The sequence below is a fragment of the Lutra lutra genome, chromosome 4 (genome assembly GCF_902655055.1).
Source record: "Lutra lutra chromosome 4, mLutLut1.2, whole genome shotgun sequence".
NCBI lineage: Eukaryota > Metazoa > Chordata > Mammalia > Carnivora > Mustelidae > Lutra > Lutra lutra.
The window spans coordinates 99,567,833-99,585,010 of NC_062281.1; the positions used below are offsets into that span (position 1 = coordinate 99,567,833).

The 17,178-nt window shown below is 45.5% G+C and overlaps 1 protein-coding gene across 3 annotated transcripts; it reads right to left on the reverse strand.

The window, feature by feature from the left end:
* Positions 1-10,313: 10,313 nt before the first annotated feature.
* DCLRE1B (DNA cross-link repair 1B) lies at positions 10,314-17,139 on the reverse strand. 3 transcript variants are annotated; one of them, XR_007126493.1, is made up of 5 exons: positions 16,612-17,139; positions 15,825-15,990; positions 15,292-15,474; positions 11,090-12,218; positions 10,314-10,668 (listed from the first exon to the last, which is right to left on the reverse strand). XR_007126493.1 is itself a non-coding variant. In XM_047724551.1 (5 exons), the coding sequence occupies exons 1-4, from the start codon at positions 16,798-16,800 to the stop codon at positions 11,146-11,148; spliced, it is 1,611 nt and encodes a 536-aa protein (XP_047580507.1). In that variant the 5' UTR covers positions 16,801-17,139; the 3' UTR covers positions 10,314-10,668; positions 11,098-11,145. The 3 variants fall into 3 exon arrangements, 2 of the variants coding, with proteins under 2 accessions (XP_047580507.1, XP_047580506.1); XM_047724551.1 differs by having other exon boundaries at positions 11,098-12,218; XM_047724550.1 differs by having other exon boundaries at positions 10,314-12,218; positions 16,612-17,138.
* Positions 17,140-17,178: the final 39 nt, after the last annotated feature.

Sequence of the window (17,178 nt, forward strand, 5' to 3'; positions counted from 1 at the left end):
ACGTTCGTATGTTTCAAGAACACTGCTAGACGAGTTTTCTGTTCTTTGCTGCCAAAAATCATTCTTAAGTGACACGGGAGAGAAGTAGAAGAGCTTTTCTGGGAAAAGGAGCTAATTGGTGGTATCTGAATGTTCTGAGAAGTAAAGGAGAATAAGGATGGAAGAGTGGCCAGTGGATTTGCAATGAGATGGTCCCTACGGATCTTGGGAAGATCAAGTGGCATGGTGGGGAGGAAGAAGCAATGTGATTCCTACAAAGGATTTTTCCTGGTATGAGTGGTAACTGACAAACTGGGAAGGATGGTTTGAACCAAATGGGTGACAGAATCTACTCTGGTCAATTCCCATATTCAGTTCCTAATATCCAGGGAAGCTGTTTGGGTTCCTGCTGTCTGCTTCAGTTACACCTGGGAAATCATGAACTGAATCACTTTGCTCTCTTTGTTCTGGCCCCTGAACTGGTTTCATAGAGGGCAAATCCAGCATGTATGATGGGGACTAAATAGAACCTTTTTAAAAACATTTTCTTCCAGGATTTATTGACTGTATAATAAGTACCAGGCATTCAGTTAGACAGAATAAAGAGATGAATAAAGCATATTCTGTGTCCTCTGGGACTTCACAATCTAATTTAGGAAATAAATTAGGAACAATTATAACAAATCTGAGATTGGTCCTCAAAGTGGCATTACTAGTGGTCAGGAATATAGCAGTTACTGTCTGGAGATCACTGCAGATGCATCTAGAAGTATCACTATTGACCGAACAGGGACTTAAAGAAGACAGCACTGTTTCAGCCAGGCCATCAGTGAGATGTTATTTGGTTTTAGTAACTATCTTTAAGTACCTTTTCCATGCAAAATGTGAACAGACTAAAAACACCATTACATTATCACATGCAATGGATACGAGCTCTTCAATATGACAAGTACTCCTTGGGAAGGAGTTATTTGGTCTGCACTAGGCCACCAGGGAGCCACGGGGTTAGAAATTAAAACCAGGCAGAGATGGTGGTATACAGAGCAGTGAAGTGACATGCCCACCCATGTTACGATAACAGGTGAGTGAGTCCCTCCTCTGTATTGTAAAAAGGCTTGGTCCCCTCTTGGCTCCCACACTTCTCATGTTCCCTAGTATCTCCTCACTAGAGCTGGGTGGTTGCTGGGCTGAAGAGTGGGATTGCAAGTAGGAACTGGCATCCCTGCTCTTAGGTGTAAGTCTTGCTGGTCTTGTTCTCTTTTTGTATCAAAATAAGACATTTGGGGGACTGGGTCCTAGCAGAAATGACTTTGGGTGGAAGGGGAGTTTGGAAAGAGGCCACGGCCGTGGGATTAAAGAGAAAGAGTCAAATACAACTAGTTAACATTATGAATGCATGAAATGCCACTGAATTGTACACTTTAAAATGGTTAATTGTAGGGCACTTGGGTGGCTCAGTCATTTAATATCTATCTTCGGCTCAGCTCATGATCCCCAGGGTCCTGAAACTGAGTTCCACATCCAGCTCCCTGCTCCTTGAGAAGCCTCCTTCTCCCACTCCCACTCCCCCTGCTTGTGTTCCCTCCCTCTGTGTCAAATTAATAAATAAAATCTTTAAAAAATGGTTAATTGTGTGTCATGTGAATTTCACTTTAAAAAGGGGGGGAGGGGAGAGAGGTTTGCAGGATTTAGACATAATGGGCAAGAGACCTGACTCCTAATTTTCAAGAGTCAATCCAGAGCCTTTTGGGAGAAGAACAATGCTTTAAATACCCCTACAACCATATTTATTCCTCCTTAGACCCTCCTTCCCCCTAATCATTTCTGTTTCCTCCCTTATCGACACATCACCACCTTACTCTCTCACTTTCTCCATATACCAACTCTTTATTCAGCAAAACCAAGGGATAGTGCTTTTCTCTCCCTTTCCCTGGGTCATTGTCTTGTCTCATTATCATGTCTCCACCATTCTGTAGCTTCTTACCTTCGACCAACTGTTACACAAGCTTTTAGCACCTGCCCTCCATATGTCTTTTCCTATTTTCAATTCTAAGCCAAAGCCAAAGCCAAAACAAATGATCTGGGAAGGGACACAGAGACCCACAAGGGAAAGGGCTATGCATCGGGACAGGAACTCGAAATTCAATCATTGACTATTATTTGTGCTAAGTCATTTTGCACTTCCTGCAGGCTTGGAAATCAAAAAGGCCCTAACGAAGTATCCCTTGCCTAACACAATTCCTGATATGTGGTCAGTACCAGTAACTATTTGGCTGACTAAATTACTCTGTGTTTATTCATAGTGCTCAAAGCATCAGAATTCAATTAACTATAGAATAGAGTTTTGGAAATCCCAGCAATCTTCATCTCTGGCTGTGAAATTTTTTAACTTAATTTTTTCATTATTACTTCCGGAAACTCACTTTTATCAAATCTGCAAGCTGTTATCAAGAGGTTAGCAGGTGACTCCTTTGGAGGTGGGGAGGAGGAGGGGCCCAATCAAATCCCGGAGGGTAAATTCTCTGATGCGAAATAGGCTTCTGCCTGACCAACCTCAGTGCTCCCAGAATGTCCAATACAGAAGGAAAACATGAGCTTTGGAGTCTTGACATCAGGAGGAATCCTGAGTCTTCTAGTAACTAGGGTGATAGTGGGCATACTGATGAATTTCACGTTCCTTATTCTTAAAAAAAAAAAAAAATTCTATTTATTTATTTGAAGGAGCGGGGAGGAACAGAGGGGCAGAGGGTGAGGGACAGCAGACTCCCTGCTGAGCACGGAGCTTGATCTCAAGACCCTGAGATCAGGACCTGAGCCGAAATCTAGAGTGGGACGCTTAACTGACTATGCCCCCCAGGCATCGCGCACCTTCCTCCTTCTTAAAATGGAGATGCTAATACCTTCTCCTTACCGTCCTCATTCCAGCCATCAGAAAAACTTTTCGATATTACTTCCAAAAAATATCCTGAGTCTACTACTATTCATCTCCACTCCTACAGACGTTCTATTTCACAAAAGTAAGAAGTGAGATAGAGACGAATAATAAATACAGAATTTTCAGTCCTATCTTGATTAAAAGGGAGTGCTGATTTTAGTTATGTGTATATTTACTAAGAGCCTTACAGAGAGAGGATGCACCCTCATGAATGAAAATTTACCTGTTCATTCTGGTGCTCCTCCATAAGGATATGAAATATTATAATTTGGTGAATTAAACAAAAATGTTCGAGTCTGACTGAATTTGATTATACTCTGTTCTCTACTATATCTTACAGATCTCTGCTCATAGATTCAGATATTCAAAGATCAGGACTAATGTTATTTCCAGTAAAATTTTATGACTAAACTTTATAATAATTTAAATAATTTTAAAATTAAGTATTCTTTGATAATTTTTTTTTACTGAAGAGCCTTACTCGCTTAGAAAATATAACCTTTAACCCCAAGTCTTGTATTGACTCCAAAGCAAGTAAAACATTTTTCTTTCTCTTAAGTACATAGTTGTAAAGTATGTCTATTATAGGAAATAGGTTACATTCATAAAATATTCTAGTTACTTGTAAAACTCATTCTTTTCTTATTCCCCCCAAATATCAGAATGTACACATATATACATGCACACACTTCTCCTTAGTGAAAGCTTTGGTGGAGGAAAAGACATGTCTTTTATTTCTGTAGCTATGTGTAATAAAGAGGTTTCTCTAATAGATTTATACCCAGACACAATGCAAATTCCTTCTTCCAGAAACCCCAGGTTCAGCTCACCAGGATCTCTCACAGTTGCAAGACCTTCCTAACTTGTGTATGCCTGCTTTTGCTCTCCCCCTATTCTCCATCTGATGCTTTCAAAATATATATCAAATCATATCTCACTCCCCCCCACACACACACTTTAAGGCACACTTTAAGGCACTCTAGTAGCTTCCTATTATACCTAGACTAAAGCCCAAACTGCTTACTTTAAGTGCCTCCTTCTCTGAGCTCATCTTCTCCCTCTCTAACACATGCTCTTCTCAATGTTCCTTGGACACAAAACTCCTTCCCAACACATTGACTTTGCACTCATGCTATCAGGTCTTCCCCTGACTGGTTCCTTCTCATGACTGGAGTCTCATCTTAAGTGTCAATCCCCAATCCCTTGACACACCTTTCTTGACCTGTTTCTGAACTGCTGCCCACACCCATAAGCCAGTTTTATTTTCTTCTTAGCATTTATCACTATCTGATCTTTATGTATACTGCCTGTCTCTCGAGATTATAAGTGCTTTGTGGGCAGGACATTTTCATTGTTCACTATTTTGTATCCCCAGTGTCTGGAACACATAGTAGGTATTCAGTAAATTTCATTGAATAAGCAAATGAATGATTAAATTTGTGAATTTGTGGACACTAGTTTTCTCATAAGAGAGCTACAAGATTTAGAGGTAACATACAAAAAGCGTCTACCAAGGTAAGCCTTCAATAGGTGTTAGCTTGAGGGCTGGAACTTGCTTCACTTCCTGTTTGGGAGAAACAGTATTTATTGAGGGAGGCTTGCCTAAAGGATGAACAATCCATCCATTTCTCTAGATTCATTCATGTATTCATTCCACCAGTGTTTATTATTAAGAACCTGCCATGTGGGGCGCCTGGGTGGCTCAGTGGGTTAAGCCGCTGCCTTCGGCTCAGGTCATGATCCCAGGTCCTGGGTTCAAGCCCCACATCGGGCTTTCTGCTCAGCAGGGAGCCTGCTTCCTCCTCTCTCTCTGCCTGCCTCTCTGCCTACTTGTGATTTCTCTCTGTCAAATAAATAAATAAAATCTTAAAAAAAAAAAAAAAAAAAAAGAACCTGCCATGCGTTTGAGACATTATGGATGCAATGGTGAACAAAAGAAACCAGGGGGGGGAAAAAAAAGAGTTCTGGAGTTTACATTATAGTGCAGTGAGATACACATCAACCTCAATAGGTAAAAGAGTATGTTAGTAAGTGGCAAGGGCTCTATGGAGAAAAAGGAAGGAAGGGAGAGAGGAAGTGGCTAGCCACATGGTTGCAATTTTAAATAAGATGACCAAGAATCATTTTGCTGAGCAAAACCTTGAAGGAGGTAAGGAAGCCATGTGGGTATCGGAATGGAAGTCCTGGTAAGGAGAGGAAGCAAAGTGAGGTGAGTGCCCCTAGGGTCTGGCGTTGGGGTAACCCCAAGGAGGTCAGCAGGCTTGGAGAGTGTAAGCAAAGGGTGGGGAGTAATCGGAGAGAACAGGGCAGAGCATGTGGGCCAGGAAGCCCATGGTGAGAACTCTGGGTCTTATTCCGGGTGAGCTGGAAAGACCTTGGAGGATGTGAACAGAGAAGCAACATGGTATGATTTATATCAGGCGTGCTGGGGCTACCAGACTGTGGGTCTGCAGGGGAGAGGGCAATGTTGGAAGCAGGGAGAACATTTAAGAGGCTCTTGCAATAACTCAAGACATGACACAAAGGCTGCTCTGACAATGGCGGTAGAGGTGAAGATGGGAAAAGAAAGAACATTCAGGATACGTTTCAAGGTAGAGTCAACAGGATTTACTGATAGATGGTAGTGTGGTGGGCAGGGAGAGCCAAGAGAAGGGGAAAATTGGAAACCAAGCCCACTGAATAAACGTTAATAGGATTGCTTAGCAGAATGAAAGACCATTTTGATGTATGAGGTCATGATTTAAAACAAAACCAGCCTGGTTAGGGGTTTCTCCACTGTTCCAGTGCAGGCAAAGAGCAGAGAGATAGTAGAATTTGTTCAGAATTGGAGTTTGTCAAGACAAGTGTGTCTGAGTGAGTGCAAGCCAAGGAGTTGTATTATACTGATAGATCATGGGATGCGGTCGGGTCAAGGTGGGAAGTGAAGCTCAGAGAGGGCTCACATTGGCCATGGGGGTCCTTGAGTGAATAAGCTGGGAGAAGAGAAGATTTAAAATTGAGATTTCAGATGTAGTAAAATTTCTGGTAAAGACAGGGCGGTGCGGAAGACAGAAATAAGGTCTTTGGAGGTGAGGTCAAAGAACCTGAGGCTGGAATGTTGAAGTCATCCAGGGTGAAGACAGAGTTCTGGAGTGAACACATGGAAATTTGGGGAGAATGGCGTGCTCAGAGATCATGAAAGTTCCTCGCCCTTTCCCCATACCTTGCCTTGAGCCTCTCTTCCATCTGAGTTATATCCTTTTGTAACAAACCAGTGATTCAGTAAGTAAAGTTTCTCTGAGTTCTGTGGGCTGCTCTAGCAAATGAATCAAACCCAAGAAGATAAGAAAAGCTCCAATCTGTAGCCCGTGGTCAGAAGCACAGGGGATAACCCGGACTTGTGACTGGTGTCTGAGGGAGAAGAGAGCAGTCTTGTAGGATTGAGTCCTTCACCTGTGGGAGTGGGGGCTATCTCCAGTTAGAGAGTGTCAGAATCCAGTTGAATTATAGGACACCCAACAGGGATCAGAGACTTGTTGGCTGGTGGGGGAGTCTCCATCCCCTCTCCCCAGTTTAGGAATTGGGTGCTCAGAACCTTTTAGCGGGTTTTCTCCGAACCTTATATCCCTGACTCCCTCTATACAGGAGTCTGGCTCCACCTTGATGCTTTGTTTCCATGGAGCCCAGTTAGTAGGGAGAGTGAGCTGGACCCAAGGTTCTTGGTTCCACAGAAGCACACTTTACAGTGAACACATTAAGAATGAGATTATAGCACTGAGGACAACATTTTCATTCTCCACTCCCCAAAATTATGGAAAATTGACGGGAAGATTCAGAATTGGTAAAATAGCCGTAATTCTGTTTTTTAATATGTGAATATTTTAAGGGAAAGACTAACCCCAAGGCTAGCCAGAAGTTTTATGTGATTGAAAGATGATTCAGTGAGCCATCCGTCCAGGAAAGGAACCCAGCCTGAGATTCTGGGAGCATTCTGTGATCTGATGGGTTAAAGATGTGTTCAAAGAAGAGGAAGTTACCTAGGAATGAAATAGTCAAGATAGAAGGGTACAGCTAAATGAAATCACCGTGGTCAAAATAAAGACAAGTGTAACCATTCCGAGAATCCCCGCAGGAGCTGTAGATTTAGAAGATTATAATAGCAAGCAGAATTCTGTATTGATGTGCTGGGATGTTCCGGGGAGGATTGGGAAACACCACGAACCCAAGACAGAACCCAAGACAAAACAGCTTGTTGTGGTAGTGATTAGGGAGGGTGAAGAGTGGGAGGCAGGTAACAGATTCATAGCCATTCTGTAGTGATAGCATCAATAATATGTGAACATGGCCTCCCAGGTGGGATTTCTCTTGCTGAAGAACCACTCCAAGAATGCAGAGAGAACAGTCTCCCTGGGAGTGGACTTGACATGAGAACCCAAGTCCAAATCTCTTTTCTTAAATAAGCAGACTCGCCTATCTCCTATTTCCTACCACAAAGGGCAGTCTGGGTCAGGAGTGAGAGATGGCCCCTCAAAGCCAGCCAGGCAGATTTTTTTTCCTCTAAAGGGACTTAAGTCACTGTCCGTCTCCGTTTTGAAAGGTACATGTTTTCCCACAGATCATGAAATGACTAATTGATCTCTAGGGAATTTCCTTTCTCCGGGTATCCTTAAACCTAATTGTAAGATCTTAGATTCACGTGGTCATCCTTAGATTCTGAAAATAAATTAAGGGGCATCTGGGTGGCTCAGTTGGTTAAGCCTCTGACTCTTGGTTTTGGCTCAGGTCACGATCTCAGGGTTGTGGGAACGAGCCTTATGTCAGGCTCCACACTTGGCAAGGAGTCTGCTTGGGATTCTCTCTCCCTCCCACTCTGCCTCTTCCCTCACGTGGACACACACACACACACACACACACACACTCTCTCTCTCTCTCTCTCTAAGTAAATAATAAAATCCTAAAAAGAAATAAACTGGCTACTTACAGATATATGCTGTGCAGGACTTTTATGTGGGACTGTTGAGATAGCAATAAGGCAACTGCCAACCTCTATTATAAGCCAAATTTACTTTAGAAAAATATCCCATTATTGAAACAAACATGCCATCAACAACTAAATTCCTCAAAGAATTATTTGAGGAATAATTTGCTTCCACTCCCTCATCTGAATTCACCTAGATCCCATTTCAAGGAATGCACATGACACAGCACAGGCCAAGAGTAGACAGGTTCCCTTGTCCCTAGAAGATAATGCCAATCTGGGGGCCCTTGTATGAGGACTACCTTATCTCTCCCAGCCACCTTTGGGTAGCAGGGAAGTGAGACAGCTAGAGGCTCCTAGAGGAGCTCAAGCTAAGCCTTTGCCCACAGAGCCTTAGTAAATATTTATTAACACACAAGATGATTTGCCATATGTTCATAAGTTCCAGTCTAACAACATCATTTGAACTTGATGAATCTTCAGGGTATTCTAATCCTATCCTCTTCTGCAGAAAGGATGGTAGGGAAACCTTTCTAGAGGGCAATGAAGCACAATTTGCATTAGGAACTTAAAATTGTAGGGGCGCCTGGGTGGCTCAGTCAGTTAAGTGTCCGACTCGGTTTTGGCTCAGGTCATGATCTCAGAGTTGTGAGATCGGACTCTGCACTGGGCATAGGTTCTCTCTCTCTCAGCCCCTGCCCGCCCCCCAAAAGATAATCTAAGATGGTAATCCCACTTCTAGTAATTTACTCTAAAGAAATAAACAAAAATGGGGCGCCTGGGTGGCTCAGTGGGTTAAGCCACTGCCTTCGGCTCAGGTCATGATCTCAGGGTCCTGGGATCGAGTCCCGCATCGGGCTCTCTGCTCAGCAGGGAGCCTGCTTCCCTCTCTCTCTCTCTCTCTCTGCCTGCCTCTCCATCTACTTGTGATCTCTGTCAAATAAATAAATAAAATCTTAAAAAAAAAAGAAATAAACAAAAATGCCATGATAGATGCATAAAGATGTTCACTGTAATATGTATTTGTGAAAAAAGGGCACATAAAATGTTGACTATGGAAATGGTATTACCTCTATAAGGTATCATACAACTACTCATAAATACATTTCAAATATTTAATGGTACAAAGAAATGTTTAAGATATTAAGTAAAATGGGCACCTGGGTGGCTCAGTGGGTTAAAGCCTCTGCCTTTGGCTCAGGTCGTGATCCCAGGATCCTGGGATCGAGCCCCATATCAGGCTCTCTGCTCAGCAGGGAGCCTGCTTCCTCCTGCCTCTCTGCCTGCCTCTCTGCCTACTTGTGACCTCTATCTGTCAAATAAATAAAATCTTTAAAAAAAGAAAATAAAAAAAAAGATATTAAGTAAAATGGAAGATTGAAATTATATACAGTATTGCCCCAATTTTGAAAATTATAATACATTTATACATACAGAAAAGGACTAGAAACAATTGATGTACATGGAGGAATTAAAATTGATTTTTCTTTTCTGTTTTTATATGACTTGCAAAATTTCATGTTTTATATATTGAATAATCTCTTTAGAGAGCCAGAGGCTAAGAGAACCAATCTTTTTTTTTTTTTTTAAGATTTTATTGATTTATTTGACAGACAGAGATCACAAGTAGGCAGAGAGGCAGGCAGAGAGAGAGAGGAGAAAGCAGGCTCCTCGCTGAGCAGAGAGCCCGATGCGGGGCTCGATCCCAGGACCCTGAGATCATGACCTGAGCCGAAGGCAGAGGCTTTAACCCACTGAGCCACCCAGGCGCCCCGAGAACCAATCTTTGAAATATCCATCATGGGGTAGCCACCGAGTTAAGAATTTTACCAATTATCTAACTTCCAGAGCAACCAGGAAAAGTAGGTCTCACAGTCTATTTTACAGGTGAGGAATGGAGGAGCCACTAACTAGGCATGAGAGCTCTTTGCCCAGCATGCCCTGGACTCAAGCCCAGGACGAGCCCATGTTTCCTGCTGCCCCACAAGCCTCACCTGCTGCGGCTCTGAGTGGGCCCATGGGAGGCTTACAGTGAAGGTCACTGACAAAACAGAACTGAGCACAGCTTGCCCAAGAGCAAGGCCTCACTTTCTAAATTCTTCCTATCTTCTTCTGAAAGTAGAAACCACCTTCTTTATTGCAAGGCTCCATTCCGAAGCCATTTTTACCCCTGTACCCAGCTCCACTCGCCTGTGCCCTCTCTCAGAGCCTGTGGTATCTGCTGTCCTGCTGATTGGTTTGGCATGTTGTCAGGCTGTGAGCAGAAGGACAGGGCAGAGCTGCGCACCCCCACCCCTTCCACCAGCTGGCTCCTTGGTCTCTGCCCTGGATACTAAAACAAACAGGCTGTGTGCTCTGGTTCCCTACTCAACCCAAGGGGGTAGGGGGTGGGGAGAGTAGCAAATATCCCAGCCATGAACAATCAGGAGTATCTGGCAGCACTTTTGATCTTTTATACCTTTATTTCAGCCAAAGAGTCACAGCTTCCAGGCAGCCAGGAGGCCGTTGTACCCCTAAGTCTAATGCTCAGCTGGTTTCAGGTATGGCCTTGGTAAGGGGTGCCCAACTCCCCAGCTGGCTCTGTTCCAGAGAAATCTCCTGTGACACTAATTGTAAACTCTCATGGAAGCAGCGGGTAGTTTCTCTCCCCTGTTCCAGGGTTCTTCATTGCTTCCTGCTCGCTCCCAGAGGCAAAGAGAGGAAGCCTCTTTGATGGGGTCATGGCAAGTCAGTGACATTCAGGATTGGAACGTGCTGCCTGGATCACCACCTTATCCTCCAGCAGTGCAGTTCCTGACTAAAACAACAACAACAACAACAACATAACTACTTATGTTCTTTGATCTGGGAAGAGGGAGAAGGGGACATGGCAAATGGCATATGGCCCACCAAGAAACAATGGGAATAACCTGGTCCTTTCGGATTAAGACCACATCTCTTTCTGCACCCACATAAGAGGACTGCATGTTCAAGAGAGGTGGAGAAATACTGGGTTAAAGTAAAGCAGATTAAATTACCACAGGACTTCTCAGAACCTTTAGTGTGCTCATGTATACTATGCAGGGGGTGTAATGGGAAGTGTTTCTTAAACACAGTCAACCATAAAACTCATGAGTCTGTAGGCACTGGGATTTCAATGAACACGCTTTGAGAAATATTTCTCCAGGGTGAGCCCATAGGGATCCTGTGAAGATAGGAAAGTAAGGCCCATCACAAACCTCCTCCCCAGCCAACAGTCAGTCTTTAAAACTGCAGGCTGAACCAACCAAAGGTATCATTCTGCATTCTCCTCTCTGCACCCGAGCAACAGCTTATGGTATTTTTCCACTTGCTGGTCAAAGTCCCTAGAAGAGAACCGTGCTTGGAAAAAGTTCACTGGGGTCAGAAGGTATTTTAGTGCCAGGCCCCTGAACTCAGGAGCCAGGAGAGGAGCAGCCTTGCTGCTGTGAGACAGGAGAGACTCCCGGCCCAGCCAGGTGTTCTGGTTCCTTGTGGCCGCTGAGCCATCGTGGTTTCCCCTGGGTACCAAGTGGGGCACTACACCACTTTCTTCCCCAGTTTCTAGAGAAAGAAAGTCCTCATCTGTGGACTCTAAGTGCACTGAAAGACTCGCAGTCTGTACAGTCACCATCTTCAGGGACTCAGAGATAGGGACTGCCCCATCCCATTCTTTGCTGCAGAGGTCCGGGAACAACTGTTTCTTGATCTGCAAAGGATGGTGGGAAGCCTGCTTCTCAAGGTCCCCAGGAAGGTTCTCATTCTTGGCCCTCTTTGAGTCCCTGTCAGCTTGAGATTGATCAGCAGTTTCCTGAGAGGAGTTAAACACGACGCCCTGGGTTCGTGGCCTCCTTAGCCTCCTTTCTAACAGCCAGAGAAAGCTTGGTTTCCTTGAGGAGGAATTCATATATTGCTGCACAGAGTCTGGGATCAGAGGCACAGAGAGCCTGGGGCTCAGGCTATCCTGAAAGTAGTCCCTACAGGGCTGCCGACTGACAATGGGCACCACCCGGCCAGGCTTCAGCGCTGCAACAAAGGTCCGAAGCTCTGAGTAAGAGGAATGGTCAGAGTAAGGGATGACGTGGATGTCGGGGTGGGAGCAGCGGATCTTCCGGCTTGTGGGAAGGATAGCAATGGTAGGGTGGGTCTGGTTCCAGTGCAGCATGGCAGAATGGCAGACCTCCATGTGGTCCACCGCATGGATGCGGCCGGCCTTCTCCTCCACTGTGAACACATCCGCCAGGCCCAGCAGCTGCACCAACTCTAGGCGCCGAGGACTCAATACCACCCAGGTCTGAAACTCCAAGGCCAGCTGCTCCAGCAGTGACTCTTTTCCCAGGCTATAGAGTCCTGAACCATGTTAAAAGGAATGGGAAAAGCAAGAAATGAAAGAGAGGAGATACCGGGGAATCCTAATACGTCACCCAAATGTTTCATAAAAATACACAAATGGGGCAATCGGGGAGTGTTTCAGGGAGGAGGTGGGATTTGAGCTCAAATACATGGAAAATGGGGAAGGGCCTACCACTGATTCCACCCACTGGTTTGGTTCAACAGAGGAAAGCATTTACCAGATGCTAGGCACTGTGAAAATAAGCACAAGCCTCAGTCCTCAAGGAGTATAATCTACATGGGGACTCAGAGGCCATGTCAGAGACATGCACACAGTATTATGAGGGCACAGAAAAGTTATCTACCAGTTGACAGAGTAGGGAAACTTCCCTGAAAATGGCAACTGAGTTGTCCTAAAGGATGGGTCTGAGTTTACCTGGCAAGGGAAGGGGATGGTTCGGTGTTACGAATGTGCCAAGAAGGAACTGGTAAGAAATGACACAGGAGGGAAGGGTGGAATAATACAGGGCCCACATATATTGCTCAGGAGTTTGAACTTAATTCTGTTAAGTGAAGGGGAGCCATTAAAGAGCATGCAGCAGGAAAATGGCTTATTTTATTTTTTAAAAATGATTACTTGGGGCGCCTGGGTGGCTCAGTGGGTTAAGCCTCTGCCTTCGGCTCGGGTCATGATCCCAGAGTCCTGGGATCGAGCCCCGCATCGGGCTCTCTGCTCAGCGGGGAGCCTGCTTCCCCTCCTCTCTTTCTCTGCCTGCCTCAAGGCCTACTTGTGTTCTCTTTCTCTGTCAAATAAACAAATAAAATCTTTTTTTTTTTTTAAAGATTTTATTTATTTATTTCACAGAGAGAAATCACAAGTAGGCAGAGAAGCAGGCAGAGAGAGAGGAGGAAGCAGGCTCCCTGCTGAGCAGAAAGCCCGATGCGGGGCTCGAACCCAGGACCTGGGATCATGACCTGAGCCGAAGGCAGCGGCCCAACCCACTGAGCCACCCAGGCGCCCCAACAAATAAAATCTTTAACAAAAAAAAGACTACTTATTTATTTGTTTATTTATTTGACAAAAACATAGCAAGAGAGGGAACACAAGCAGGGAGAGTGAGAGAGGGAGAAGCAGGCTTCCTGCCAAGCTACCATCAGGGAGCCTGATGCGGGGCTCGATTCCAGGACCCTGGGATCATGACCTGAGCTAAAGGCAGGCACTTAATGACTGAGCTGCCAAGAGCCCTGAAAATGGCTGATTTTAATCACAGGAATAATATGATCAGAGGAGAGCTTGAGAAGACAAAAATGGCAGGAGTGTTACTGGATCGCCTAGATGAGTAGATGCTGAAATCAGCAGTTAGAAGGCCCCCAAATGAGGGCGCCTGGGTGTGTCATAAAGGATGGGTCTGAGTTTACCTGGCAAGGGAAGGGAACCCCTGCCTGTGCTCGGTTAAGCACCCGATTTTTGATCGGCTCAGATCATGACCTCAGGGTTCTGAGATCAAGCCCTTAGTGGGCTCCAAGCTCAGCATGGAGTCGGCTTGAGATTCTCTCTCTCCCTCTGCTCCTTCCCCTCCTCATGTGTGCTTGCACACTGTCTCCCAATAAATAAAATTTTAAAGAAAGAAAAAAAAGGCCCCAAAATGTTTTATACTATTGTGGAATCGCTAAAACAATGTTTCTGATTTCTCAGTGTGTCTGATTTTAAGCACAGCATTCACCTGAATATCTATATTCTGATAAATTTCCTGGGTGGCTCAGTCAGTTAAGTGTCTGCCTTTGGCTCAGGACATGATCTCAGAGTCCTGGGATTGAGTCCCTCATCGGGCTCCTTGTTCACCAGGGAGCCTGCTTCTCCTTCTGCCTGCCACTCCCCCTGCCTGTGCTCACTCTCTCTTTGACAAATAAATAAATAAAATCTTTTTTTTTTTAAGTTTCTTTTATTTATTTGACACAGAAAGACACAGTGAGAGAGGGAACACAAGCAGGGGGAGTGGGAGAGGGATAAGCAGGCTTCCCGATGAGCAGGGAGCCCGATGTGGGGCTTGATCCCAGGACCCTGGGATCATGACCTGAGCCAAAGGCAGATGCTTAATGACTGAGCCACCCAAGCGCCCCAAATAAATAAAATCTTAAAAAAAAATTTCACTCACTCAGATAACAAATATTGAGTGCCTCCTTAGGCATTAATCTAAGCATTTGAGATATAGCCACAAGTAAAACAAAGAGCCCTGCCATTGTGGAACTTATATTCTAGCAGGGGTAGATAGACAATAAAAATCAAATACAGCAATATGCAAATTGTGGAATACATTATAAAACAGTAAGTGCAATAGTGGCCCTCCTATTTAAAACCTTCAATAACTTTTGCCCAAATATAATCATTTGGATCAAGTTACATTCAAGGATTACATTTAGGATCAAGTTCAAGCTTACAAGCGAGCACTTCAGCCCCTCCTACCTTTATAGCCTCCTCACCCACTGTGTGCCTGTCATGCTGGCTGCTACTTCTCTGTTCCACAAGCAAGACTCCTTCCTACCTCCATCCATGTTCTCGAGGAGTTTGTGTGTGTGTGTATGGCAGGAGACGTGGAGAATAGACAAATAATAAGCAACGGCATATTAAAACATGGACAGAGTATACTGGAAGGTGATGACTACTATTAAAGAATGAAAAAATTGAGTTGGTATAGGGGATCAGGAGTTGGGAATGTCGCAGTAGAGATGGTGGGAAGATTGCATTTTTTTTTTTCAAAGATTTATTTAGAGAGAGAGCACACACATGGGGGTATGGGGATGCTGGGCGGTTGGGAGGAGCAGAGGGAGAGACAGAATCTTAAACGGATTGGGAGCTTAGCTCGGAGCCCTAGTCAGGGCTTGATCTCATGACACTGAGATCATGACTTGAGCCAAAACCAAGAGTCAGAGGCTTAACAGATGAGCCAATCAGATGCCCTGGGAAGATAACAATTTTAAATAAGGTTTCAGGGGTAAGGAGGGGATCTACAAAGACCAGAAAGATATGAGAAACCCCCCCAAAACCCAAGATTCACTATGGGTAAAAGAAAAAGGAAAGGAAACCACTTACCAATCTTTATGTTATGCTGGGGGTGCTTTCGAATGAGCTCAACAATCTGGCGGGCAGCTTCTTGTCGGGAAGGAAGAATCCAGGCTGGGTTACAATTGGTGTTGTCTAGGTATAAGGTATGGATCTGTTTCCCCAGTTTCAGGGCTGGCTCCTTTAACATGGATGGTGTATACCGAAAGTCACCTAGAAGAAGAATATATGGGGAGCAGAGAGTCAGAGACAAAAGTATAAAACACAAGCCTCTCCCAGTTTCCAACAGCTGGTGGACATTTGCTTACCAGCCTGTGCAAAAAATCATAGGAAGTCTGGCACTAACATAGTATAGCTTCTTTTTGGAAAGGTCTGAATTCTGCTTTAGTTTTTATTATTCTTTATAAGGTTTGAAACCTTAAAGAGTGGGAAATCAGTTGAGAAAGGGTCACTATGCTCATATGGGATGAAGCTAGGAGGTCTCCAGACTTCTGAGTTAAGGCTGCTCAAGAAAAAGTAGTGTCTAGGCTGGGAAGGTGGGAGGGACCCCTTGGAAGGCCCACCTGTGTAGAGGATGGTTCCAAAGTATCCTTCAAAGAGAAACATGACAGAGCCAGGGCAGTGATTGGCATCAATGAGGGTTACAGTCATGGTCTCCCTCCCAATTTCATCTAGAGGCAGGACATGGCTCTCACCAACCTCCAAGGCCCGGATCCACTCCTTAGGTACCTGAGGAAAAAGTTGGTCATTCTAGTGAACACAAAATCTCCTGCTTGATACTGCCCTGAATCAGGAACTAACCCTTTACTGAAATCAGGGAAAGCAAATGACATCCTAAGCCACCCAGGAGCAGAAGGTCTGACAGTCCCCTCAAATGCTCCCTTCTTCCTCTCACTCTCCCTTCCCACCCTTCGTACAATTTAAATTAAGAGTCCAAAAAACAGTCTAGCCAAGCGATTCTCAAACATTTCTGATCATAATAGTCCCTTGACGGGCACCCGTTAAAAAAAATTCCAACCAGCTATCCAGTACCTGCACCAGCTAGATCTACTGGAAGGGGGGTGGGGGGAGAACTGAAGAATGTGTCACCCAGCACTTTAGGTGGATTCTTGAGACTAGAGATACACTAGCCTAGTTTATCTGAAAACGTAGGTACAGTCTCCTTGGCTGGACAGAAAGATCTCCCCAACTTATAGCTGAAACATCCACATTTCTGGGTTCGAACAACTCCCACATTTGTAAAAATCAGTCCTCCAGGCCCCTACTCTACGAGTCAGGCTGTGATAGATCGGGATTCTCACCCGAATGCTCGACCCAGCTCTCGGAGGACTCCCGCCCCCTGCCCCGTACCTGCAGGTGACGATGCACGAGGTAAGCAGTGATTGGGGAGCAGTAGAGGGGCCGGGCCCAGGTGCTAGACAAACCCACGGTGTGGTCCGAGTGCATGTGGGACAAAAAGAAGAGCCGTGCGGAACCGGCCCGGCGCAGGCTCCAAAAGTCCACAGCGATGGGCGTATGGGGGATCAGGGCCCCGTTCATGGTGGCGGGGCTGGAGAGTCACCAGCGAGATCTTCATGGGCACAGAGCTCCCGCGCGAGGCTCCCGCGACCGCGCCCTGAAGGTAAGTCACGCTGGGGCAGCCACGCGCCCAAAGACCCTAACGGGAAGCCAGGCCAGCAGAGGACTACTAGGTCCCCAGCGTGGGCAAAAAGAAGGAAGTGGCGGTGCTCCTGAGAGTCCTGGGGGGAATCGCAAACCGCGGACGACGCTCCACTGAGCGCCACTCCTACCCGCGCGCGGGAGCCGGCGCTGAAGCCGGGCGCTCAAAGCGCGCGCTGCTGGGCGGAGACAGGCCGAAGCAGCGGATTTCCGAGGGCCGCCGCGCCCCCACCAGAGGGAGCCGCGCCGCCGCGCGGG

What these genes read in the sequence shown, in the direction of transcription:
- DCLRE1B (XM_047724551.1), bottom strand. Translation starts at nt 16,800, where the DNA reads ATGAACGGGGCCCTGATCCCCCATACGCCCATCGCTGTGGACTTTTGG. An exon ending in TCGTGCATCGTCACCTGCAG is followed by an intron (nt 15,991 to 16,611) that starts GTACGGGGCAGG and finishes CTTTTTCCTCAG; the next exon opens with GTACCTAAGGAGTGGATCCG. An exon ending in CCAGCATAACATAAAGATTG is followed by an intron (nt 12,219 to 15,291) that starts GTAAGTGGTTTC and finishes AACATGGTTCAG; the next exon opens with GACTCTATAGCCTGGGAAAA.